Here is an 11,600-nt window from a genome sequence, read left to right on the forward strand (position 1 = left end):
TCTCCACAAATTTCTCAAGTTTGATAAAATTTCACAATGGGCTTATGATCTGATAAATGTGTCTCTGAAATATTGAGATTATCATTCAATTTCTATTTGGATTTTAGTTTGTTTGATTTATAAGTAGACCATAAACGTTTGAATTTGGTTTCAAAATTGTCTCTAGTAAAGTCGATGTTAGATGATAGATAACACGTGTTATATCAAAGTTTTAAATCGTTTTGAATTATATATACTTGAAATAGGAACTTTTTAAATAGTGAGGTAAACTTTTTTAAAACTCTCTTTAGAATATGTTTCTTTTAAAAATCAATTCGAACAAGTCCTCGACAATTATGATTGCATGTTATGTTTTTCCTTTTCCTTTCAATCACAAGAAAGAATATATTATTTTTCTTTTTGATTTATTACTGTCATTTAGGAATCAAAAGTGGAATAAAATCTCTGTGTTGATATTATCTCTTTTTTATGCATTCCAAAAGTGTAGAAGAAAAGACAAGGTAAAAGAATAAACATTATGGAGAAATAAAGGGAATATAGAACCAAAAAAAAAAGTGTGTGATACTCTTTGCCCTTTCAAAAGAAACCTCATTCCTCTCGATATCAAAATTCCATCTATATATGTATGCATATGTGTATATATATATATATATATGTTTGTGTATGTGTATATATTTGGGACAAAGATACTACAAATTCATTCTAGATTTTGAAATGGGTTTTTTCTTTTTAAAATAGTATTATTTTTTAGGTATCAACAAACTAGACTAAGATATCATTTTCATATTTGAGATTTAATCTTTATTCCTTTTTAGACTTTTATGCTTCTACAAATCTCAAATTTAGTCTTTTAAAGTTTATAATTATTTTTATTTATGGAAAAAAATGATTTTACATTGAATCATCAAGGGAGAGGGAGCATAGTGAGATTTGGTCTTTTAACTAGATTTCATGCATTCGTTTGAGCTTCAACTTTAAAGCTTTTTTTTTTGTAATTACTCAATTTAGGAGGGTTTGGTGGGTTGGTTCTTTTGTATGCATTTGTATTCTTTCATTCTTTCTCAATAAAAGCAGTCTGGTTCTTAAAAAAAAAAAAAAAAGAAAAAGAAGAAGCACAAGAGTTAATGACTTTATTTAAAGGAAAAACCAACAAAAAAAAAAGAGATGAAAAGACGATAAAAAATAGTCTCCATCTTCACAAGATGAAGACTTGTTCCTAAGTCTCTCTCTATTTTTATGAATGGAATGTTAATAGAGACTAAACTTTAAGATCTATGAGAAGTGCAACGATTAAAATTGGACTTTGAAAGTATATGAAACGAAATATATAAAGTACGAACCAAAATGTTATTTTTCATGTCTAGAATCTACTTTAGGTCTTGAGTCTGGTAACACTATTATTATGAACGTGAGAGAATTTCCTTGCTAGACATGGAATATGTACCTAGTGACTACAACTATCAATCTTGTATTTACAAGGGGATCGTTTGGTCCACTAGCTTCTTAAGGCCATATTAAACATTGTTGAACTTTGCATATTTATTGAATAACTTTATCTTTTCTCGTTTTCTATTTTTTACATTTATCAAAGAAATTTATTTTATGCTTTATTTCTATATTTCATATATTGAAGAACTTCATCTTATAACTCTACACCTAAAACACAAATTTATTAACTTGCCTTAGTGAATTTTAAAGAATCCAAAAGCTCAAAATAAGGGTGATCATCAGTTGGTCGGAGTTGGTTTTCCAACCAAACTACCACCAAACTGACTATGATTGATTTAGTAGATGTTCAAACTAACTCCGACCATGGAGGAGTACAAATAAACAATTGTTCGTAAATCTTTTGATTTGAGGTTTTTTAAGCTTTTGAAATTGTTTAAAAATGTTGTCGAGATTGAATCCAAATCGACAATGAGTGAATCCCTCCTCATCTTCGATCGACTCACCCCTAGTCTAAAAGGACTAAGTTTGTAATCATAAAAATTCAAAGACAAAGAAGACAAATATGTAAAAGTTGAGGGAGTAAAGTGGTAATTTACCCTTTTTGATGACGTAGACTACAATTTAGCTAAGAGTTTGTTGTGAATGTGAATGTGATGACAAAGAAGACCAAAACAAGAATCGAAAGCTTTCTCTTCAAAGGGAGAGGGAACAAGCATCTCTCTCAACTACGACCGAAATGAAGAAGGAAGACACTGTAAAATTGATCAGCGCGCTGAAGGTTTCGAGTTCGTGATTCACAAGGATGCTGCCATGGTTTCTCAAACGATTCGAAACATGCTTACTTCCCCAGGTTTCCCTTTCTCATTCTCACTTTCTGTACATCAATCCATTTTTTTGAGGCATACGATCTTATTTTTTTCAATCCTTGTTTATGTACGATGAATTTGGTGAAAATTTGGTATAATGGGTGTTTTATTTTGGATTTTCCCCCCATGTTTAGGGCTTTGTTTTACTGTTTTCGTTTTCATGGATAGGAAATTTTGCTGAATCGCAGCATAGAGAAGTGACTTTTCCTGAGATTAGTACCACCATTCTCGAGAAGATTTGCCAATATTTTCACTGGAATCTTCCAATTCGCGAGGTTTTCATTTCTTCTTTATTATGTCAATTTTTCTCTGTTTCTGATTAATCTGTGGAATTGCCTTACTTTCTGGTTATTTTGCTTAAACTGGCCATATTCTGATGGTTACTATTTGAAAATGTATATTGTTTATTGAAAGTTTTGATGCTTGAATAGACTTTCTAAGTGCTTAAAAAAGTGCTTTTAGGTGCAAAGAAAGAAAAATAATCCTTTCAAGCAACAAACAGTCCTTAGTTTCTCAACCTACCTCACACAAATTAGTTCTGAAAAAGATGAGTTATGGATGTTATTGCACTTGTTGCCACCATTCTTGTCCATCATCTCGAAGGGTTATTAGAGGGTAATCGACTTTTAGTTTGTTACTTTTGGAATTTAGTAAATGTAGTGACATGGGTCCTATTATCATAATTTATTTTGCTATTTTTGCAAGCATCCCTTTTTTAAAATAGAAAACTGGTGTGCAGGACATCTAATTCTGCCATTTGACCTGTGCAGATTGATCTTGTTAGTCTGAAATCTTAGATTTGTATAGGAAAAGAAAATAGAAATTTTCTGGGAAACTAGATAGAATGAATAGAAAACTGCAGTGCTGTTTAATCCAGATTAATTTGGCCCGTCACCATCCATGTTTCTATAGTTACGTACTTTCTGTAGTTTCTTCTATAAGAGAGGTCTTGTAGGCATGGTGATAAGGACATGCCTCCTAGATTATAATTTACCTCTCACACCTATTTGAAGAATTATTCATAAATGCGTAAACAGAATTGAGACGGAGTAACCTCTTCTCACTATTTTGCAACTTGTAACTTCCCAAAGTGTTTTTGTGGCATGTGGGAGAGCGACAAATTTTGTAGAAAGTTTTGATTGACAAGCCTCCTAGACTGTCTCACGCCCATTTAGATCATTATTCATCCATATGTAAACAGAATTAGGCTAGAGTAAGCTCTTCTCATTATTGCAACTCGCCAGTGTTTCTATGGCAAGTGGGGGGAGCATACTTATGGATTTAGATAAATATTGTACAAAGGTTTGGATGGACGAGTGTGTAAATGTTTTGGTCGTTTGCTCATTGTTGGACAACAGATGAAATTAAACTTTTCATATAAACTTATGTACTTCTCATTTTCTGGCAATCTTATGTGGAATTAACTGATTAAAGATTATGTTGTCAATATTTTACGTGTCCTCTTTATCTAGTTCGTTCTTGTTTCATTCTTTAACTCCATTGTCACTGATTGATTTCTTCCTTTTGTCAGTGGGAAAGAGACCGAGTTCCCTATTGAACCTGAATTGACTCTTGAGTTGATGATGGCTGCCAACTATCTCCATACATGAAATATGTAACCTCTATGCACTCTTCCACCCATTTGACATTGTAAGCAGATGGCAATTTTATGTGATAGATATAGATTTCCTTGACTAATAGATTGTCAGTGAAGTTCATTACAATACTACTTTTGTCTTTTTTTTTTTTTGGTTTGGGGGGGGGGGGGTCAGGAATTCATACTTGTGGATGACATTGTTGTTTCATTTCACTCATTGGAACTCCGTGTCAACTATTGAGCTCTGGGATTCACTCCATGTCATTACATTACTCTAGGGATAAATTTTCTCTGCATTTTTTGTGCTTGGACTATCTTTTAACTTCTCAAGTTAGATCATCATTTGAAGCTGAGGGTTAAAGAATCTATCTGTTGAGTAATTAGCTAGCTTCTAGTATACACTTAAAAGCATCTATGTTTTCATAAGGTTTTTATTTTAAGGAGATATTGTTTCATCAATCTTCAGAAATTACATATTGGTGAAGTCATGTGTTGTAGGACTATATTTTGGATGAAAGCATTGGATCAACTAACAAACGTTACGAGTGAAATCACTGTTATTTCTTTCTAAGAATATTCATTATATATGGATGGTCCTACGGATTTATATATTATATTTGCATGAGTGAGATGCCAATAACTCGACATATGAACATGTGAAAATATGAACTGACATGCTAATGAAATTTTAGTTCATTTTAAAATTGCATGCGTGTCTTCTTTCGTTTAAACATATGCCAGAGATTTAAAATTTCTAACATTTTGATTGGGAATGTAAACTTAGAAAAAAAGCAAATAGCTATTTATTTATTATTAAATATTAATTACTACTTTGGTTAAGTGTGTGTTAATTTTTACATCTGTATAAAAACTTCTTAGGCAAAGATTTGGTTAAGTTTCCAAAAAAAAAAAAAGAAAAAAACATTTAAAAATTAAAGATTTTAATATATATATTTAAAGAAATTGGATTTTAAAATGGGAAATCTGTAGGGATGATCTAAACCAAATGATTAGAATTTAAAAAAATAGAATGATGTTTTGTTGACCTAAGTTTGAGTGAAACTATCAAAATAAAGTTTCCTAGGAGGAAAGGTGTGTGTTGTTGGGAGTGAATATCCATGATTGAACACAATATCACTAAAGAATGGAATGAGAGAGGGTTGTTGATTTTGGATCATATAAGAAGAGAAAACTTTGATTTCAATCAAGTTGGAGTTGGAGAAGAAGAGAGAAAGAACGAGCAAATTTATAACTTCACCTCAAACTAAGAACAATTGTCATTTCCGCCCCTGAAATAGATTTTTTAAAAAAATAGAAAGAAAAAGGAAAAGCCTTCCTCTCCTCCTTCTCACGCCTATCTTCCTTCTCCTCCTACAACTCATTGCCTCCGCCGCCGTCACATCCAACTCTCTACACCGTTTTGTTTGCCCCTTTTCCTTTCTCTCCCTATATCTCTCTCCGCTGCAGTCGCACGCCGGAAACATCCCCTTTCATCTTTCTCTGCTTCAACTGCTCCGGCTCTCGCGACTGCCCAGTTTTTTTCTACTCGTCGCTCACTACCCTACGCATTCTTCCGCCAAAGACGAAAACCACACTCTATCTTCCGCTTCGGTCGCTCAGTTCGCAGGGATAAGTCGTTGCCCATCTTCATTTTCTTTCTGAGTCACCAATTTGTTAACAGGATACTATCTGGTTCTGATGCCTCTCATAAGTTACAAAACCCTCTCTGCTCTCTTCCTGAAGAATCGTCTTATTCCACTATGATTTCGGGTGGCAATAATTAGATGGCGATTCGGTGGTTTTCCAGGTCGAAATTGCCCGTTTTTGCTTCGGTATTCCTACAGGGTTTAACGAGGAGACCAATTAGAGATGTCCCATTACCAGTTAAATCGACGATCACTGACTTTCAGCCGGATTCCAGGCGACCCATCTGGGGATTCCGGCTATATCACGACGGGAGGCCTCGGGGACCCCTTTGGAGAAGCCGGAAAGCAATTGGTAAAGAAGCACTTTTCGTTATTCAAGGATTGAAGAGATTCAAGGAAGATGAAGAGAAATTCGAAAAGTTCATGAAGAGTCATGTTTCAAGGCTCTTGAAATTGGATATGGTTGCTGTGCTTGGTGAACTCGAGCGGCAGGAGGAGGTTGCTTTAGCTGTCAAGGTTTATTTCCATTTCCTTTTCTTCAATATGTTCTGTCGTTTTTGTTGCTCTTTCTGGATCCTCACATTCATTTTAGATTTTACGTAATGGGTCGTCTCAGAAATTGATAATTGGCTTCTGTACATTACACATAATATCGCTCTTGTTTGTTGTCACTGCAACTTATTTTTCTTGTTAGTTGATGCTGTGAGTTTTCTTCTTAACTGTGATGTTATTGATGGTTAGTTCCTTTATTGAATAACTTTACTAATGCTGCATTCAAGGTTCTATTCTGTTCTTGAATTTGGAAGATTATGTTTCTCAGCTTCTAGCTTCCTTAGTATGAATATGATGTTCTTGACTTTTTCCCTGCATCATTTCATGGAGCTCTTGTGCAATTTTTATTAAATTTCAATTATTTCCTTCTTTATTCATGGTAGTAATCGAAGAATGCTTAAGGGAGGTCAGAGAGGAAGTAAATTCGTGTATTGGGTTCCTTTAAATGATATTGTTATTTTCGCACTTCGTCTCAATAGTTTAGCTTGATTTATGTCGATGTTGCTCTTGCATTCAAAATTATTTCTTCCTTTTGAATACCGTCTTGTTTCTCTCCCGCTTAACTCTGATCTGCCCCTTTGAGTGCTTATCAGATCTACATCAAATGTTTCGAATGAGTTAAAGGTCTCAAATATGGAACATAGTTCATTTTAGTTGCGTGTGGAAACATTTTCTTTTACATTCTTTTTATCTTCAAGATTGAATTGATTTTACTTTATTAGTTTCTGGCAATCTTACATGCTTGTTGAAATTTCCAGATATTTAGGTTGATTCGGAAGCAAGACTGGTACAAGCCTGATGTTTATATATATAAAGACTTGATTATTGCATTAGCTAGAAGTAAAAAGATGGATGACGCAATGAAATTATGGGAAAGCATGAGAGAGGAAAATTTATTCCCTGACTCTCAAACGTATACTGAAGTCATCAGAGGTTTCTTGAGATATGGATCTCCTTCTGATGCAATGAACGTATATGAGGATATGAAGAAGTCTCCAGATCCACCAGACGAGTTGCCATTTAGAATTTTGTTGAAAGGTCTTTTGCCACACCCCCTTTTGAGAAACAGAGTAAAGCAAGACTTTGAGGAGCTCTTTCCTGACCAGCATGTGTTCGATCCCCAGAAGAGATATTCAGCCTACGTTGATGTATGTTTTATGAAACTCTTTTTTCTCTTTAACTCTTTTCTTCCCAATTAATGTTGATTTTTTTTCTTGTATTCTGAAGGTTGGTAACTTGGTACCACTTAATAGGCAGTAATAGTAGCCCCTTTGCCATTCTATGCTTCCTTGTGACATTTAATATCTTGTGAGTTTTTAAATACCAAATATTTTTCACTTTTCCAAAAATATGGGAAGCGACCAAAACGTGCCTGTGAGTAAAATTAGCTTGAGAAACCCAAAGAAGGTTGGATAAGAGTCAGTCAGATGTAAAACGAGTCATGTGGATAGTAGTTGAGTTGGAGCTGAGAACGCTCTTAGTCTTAGGAATTAGGATTCTCTTGGGAAGAGGATCAATCAAGTGAGTCGTGTTATCCTTGTGTTTAGAACTTGATACTATCCTCTTCCAGCCCTTTAAATGAAATGCAGCAAAACTAAAGGAAGGAAAATTCATAGATCAACACCATCGTCTCCGCTCTATGGAAACTACATACTGCAAGATCACCTGGTGTATGTCTTCAATATATAGGTTATGAACCAACCATAGAGTTCTATTCGACAGGTGAGGAGCTTATCCTTCACCCTCCCATTTTGTGTTAAAGGGCGTTTTTTTGTAACAGACTGGGGTATATGCTATTTTGTTGGGGCTTTGTGGAGTGGGACAATAGAATGTTCAAAGGTTAGGATAGTTTTTCAAACGATATTTAGTCCCTCATTAGATTCTCTTTTTCTGAACTCTTCGTAAGTTGTAACTATTTGCCTAATTGTATTGCTCTAGGCTGGAGTCCTTTGTAGCTTGGCGTGTATTCTGCTGTTTATTCATAATGAAAAGTGGAATGCATTGGTTGTCCGCACTTTTGTTGGTTTAGTAGATTCTTTTGGAAGAGTACACCAATGTAGAGTTTTATTAAATGTAAAAAGTGTTGTAACAATAACAAATCGACCTTTAGCATTTTATCTTGCATGGTCTTGTTTTCAAGTACTTCATTGGCCCTGAATTCATCCTAACATTCTATACATCTGATCTTTCTCTTTTTCTCTTTTTAAATTACGCTTTATTTCAGTGAACTAACATGACGGTTTGTCAACGAACATTATTCCGGTTTCCTGATCTTTTCCCTGCTGAAGCTGAAAACAACTAAGTGTGTGAAGCTTGACGATATGAAACTGCAAGGAGATGGGACTGTTATTGATGACATTTCTCTGGACCCGCATCAACTTGGGATGCAAAGAAGAAGCGAAGGAGATGGTGAAAATACCAAAACTTGAATCAAATGTAGGTGTTCATTTCTGTTTTTAGAGAGTGCAGTTTGTTGAGGGATCATTGCCCAGAAAATTTCTATTCAACTGACGAATCTGAATGCTACAAAGAAACTCATATGTGTAACTTATCCTTCCAGCTTTTTAAAATCTTAATTTTACTCTTTTTCAAGTTTATTAAATTAAACCCTTGTGTTAATTTTAATGCAAGTCATAAAGTTCAAAGGCATAAAGTTGAGATTTGGAAGTCAATTTGAGTATACTTTAGGTATATGTAATCAAGATTAGATTCAAATCTTTTTGTTTCCTAATCATCAGAGAAATTACTCATCTTGATTTTTGCGATGATTTTTTAAAATAAATGTTTAGACAATTTTTTAAAAATAAAAGTACACTTTTTTTCTTTACAAAATTATGTAAATTTAGAATTTTTTTTATTAAAAAAGTTGCATGATGTTAAATATTCTTTCCTTTCTTACCATCAAAACACAAACTATGTAACTTGACACTTATCAAATCTATATTCCATACTCTTAACTTATTAAAATCATGTAACAAATACATTTTTTTAAAAAAATTTAGATATGGAACTCTCTACAAACAATTGAGTTGTGAAAATTTATTATTAAAAAAGAAATGGAATATCTTCTTCAAATAAATAAATAAATTTTTAAAAAAAGTGAAATATGTATAGTTAGGTTATATCCCTCAAATCTTTGTTTCCATTATTGGTGGGGATGAGATTTGAGGGAAGATGCTATGTTCCCCCACACCATAAATATCTTATATTCCAATTATATTCTTCCTCATCCTCTTTTTTTTTTTCTTCTTAAAGTAAATTAATTGGACTTCTTTTAATAATAATAATAATAACAACAATAATAAATGTAAAAATCAATAATTGATAATAAAATAAAAATAAGATTCGAATGCAAAAGTTTCAATAAGAGAGTGGGCGTGCCGGAGTGGTTATCGGGCATGACTAGAAATCATGTGGGCTCTGCCCGCGCAGGTTCGAATCCTGCCGCTCACGTTTTTATATTTCTTTAGCCTTAAACTCTTCTTTTTCTCAACAAAAGATTCCTTTAGTATATAGAAGTTGCCAAAAACATTTGATTTATAGATATTTTGTGCATATCTATGATTGATTCCCATTCCCTCTCCCTCTCTCATTACTAAATTATTTAGAGAAAACTTAAATATGACATACCAATATCTATTTTTCTAAATGCTTTTCTCATCATATCCAATTTTTTATTTCAATTTAGGTTACTATAATGTATCACTTGGATGATTGAAAACAAAATGATATTTTTCTTAAAACTTTAAAGTTAAAATAATTCGTATTGTGCTAATTTAAATTTAAAAGAAATTTAAGCGAACCTTAATGAAATTAATATTTTGAAATTGTAAAGTAGTATTGATCGGTATAATGTAAATAGTTGATTTTAGGTTTAAATACTATTTCAGTCCTTCAACTTTGTCTCTTGTTCTATTTTAGTTTTTGACATGTTTTTTTAGTACTCTCTAAGTTTTTTAAAGTTGGTTTTCACTGGTAGAATTTTATTAGCTTTTCAATGGAATGATGAAGTGACTTCTAAATTTGTGGGTTGATTTAACGTTGTAGATAATAAGATTGGATGAAGAAGAATAAAGAGGGAAGATGGGATAGTAAGTAAGTGGAGATTAGGAAGAAAGGAAAAGCATATCATTCCTCAAATCTCATATCCTCACCAATAAATAAAATCTCTAATGATCCTAAATTAAATCATTTTTATTTCAATTGGAGAAGCCTTTTAGATTTCTATTGAGTATGGCTGAAAAAGAAAATCCAAATGCCAAATGCCCTAAGAAGATATTGATTTTCATTTTTAGTAAGTTTTCAATGTTTTAAATTCGATTTTGGTTCCTATACTTTTTGCTATTGTTTCTATATTTTTGAAATGTTCGGTTTGGTTTCTATATTTTTAACTTTAATTTTCTTTTTCTTTACTTTTAAAAGGATCGTTTTTTACTTCCTACTTTTAATTTTTGTTTGTTTGGTTCTAGTAATCTAAAAACGAACAAAAATAGTTTTTTTTTTTTTAAAGTTTAAGATTAAAAATTTAAAATAATCACACTTAAATGCATGAGAATCAATGTTAACCCAACAATGTAGAAAAAGAATTAAGTTGAAAGTATTTAAATAAAAAAAAAGACGAAAATGAATCAAATCCAAGAAAAATCAGTGTGGCCACGTGCCCAAGACGACATCCTCAAAATAGGTTAATTTTTAAAATAAAACAAAATAAGAGTCTCCACCAATATTTTTTTGCTGATTGGACATCAAAATAAAATAAACAATTTTTAAATATATATAAAAAAATAGTTTGTGAAAACCAGAGATGATTTCTGAGTTATTTGTGTACGAGAAAGGTGTTAGAACCCATAATATCCATTTAAAAAATTATGGCCTAATTTCAAATCATACTTGAAAATATTATTTATTTTTTTAAAAAATAATATCTTATTTTATCTCTGGTTACTCTAATATTTGAAGTAATGATCAAATAAATAAATAGAGAGCATTTCATCACTTATATGATATTGAAGAAAATTTTCACTTAGGAATTAGTATAATTTCTCAAATTTTCTCACTTACAAATTAGTATAATTTCTCAAAATTCATCATTGGAATAATAGTCTCTAATTCTTATGCAATTAATTTTTTTTCAAACTTTTATTTGGTACACGTCTCTTATTTGGTTCAAGATCGTGTACCAAATATAAAAGATTATTTTTTTTTCAAACTCTTATTTGTTGTTTAGATTGTGGAAAAAATATAAAAGATCGTGAAAAAAAATCATTGGGATATTGATAGCCAAATCTAATACAAAAAGATAGCTTATAAATGATCGTGTACTAAAAACTCTTTAAAAAATTGTTGTTTTGATTTGACTCTCCAAATTTAAAAGATCAAATTTAAATGATCATGTATCAAATCTAAATGATTGTGTAAAAAAAAAAACGCTAAATTTAAACGATCGTGTACCAAATAATCTTTAAAATTTAAACGATCAAATGTAAACGA

The 11,600-nt window shown here is 32.0% G+C and overlaps 2 protein-coding genes and 1 non-coding gene across 3 annotated transcripts; all 3 read left to right on the top strand.

The window, feature by feature from the left end:
- Positions 1-2,027: 2,027 nt before the first annotated feature.
- LOC101215461 (elongin-C) lies at positions 2,028-4,273 on the top strand. Its single transcript, XM_031885345.1, is given in 4 exon segments — positions 2,028-2,218; positions 2,221-2,299; positions 2,484-2,574; positions 3,832-4,273. Coding segments are annotated over 4 exon segments (297 nt in total). The 5' UTR covers positions 2,028-2,185; the 3' UTR covers positions 3,926-4,273.
- Positions 4,274-4,885: 612 nt separating this feature from the next.
- On the top strand, positions 4,886-8,717 carry LOC101215218 (protein THYLAKOID ASSEMBLY 8-like, chloroplastic). Its single transcript, XM_004145231.3, has 3 exons — positions 4,886-6,074; positions 6,869-7,258; positions 8,335-8,717. Exons 1-3 carry the CDS (start codon positions 5,697-5,699, stop codon positions 8,335-8,337), a joined length of 771 nt encoding a protein of 256 aa, XP_004145279.2. The 5' UTR covers positions 4,886-5,696; the 3' UTR covers positions 8,338-8,717.
- Positions 8,718-9,481: 764 nt separating this feature from the next.
- On the top strand, positions 9,482-9,563 carry TRNAS-AGA. Its single transcript has one exon. It is a non-coding gene; the product is annotated as a tRNA-Ser (tRNA).
- Positions 9,564-11,600: the final 2,037 nt, after the last annotated feature.

The sequence above is a fragment of the Cucumis sativus genome, chromosome 1 (genome assembly GCF_000004075.3).
Source record: "Cucumis sativus cultivar 9930 chromosome 1, Cucumber_9930_V3, whole genome shotgun sequence".
Taxonomy (NCBI): Eukaryota; Viridiplantae; Streptophyta; class Magnoliopsida; order Cucurbitales; family Cucurbitaceae; genus Cucumis; species Cucumis sativus.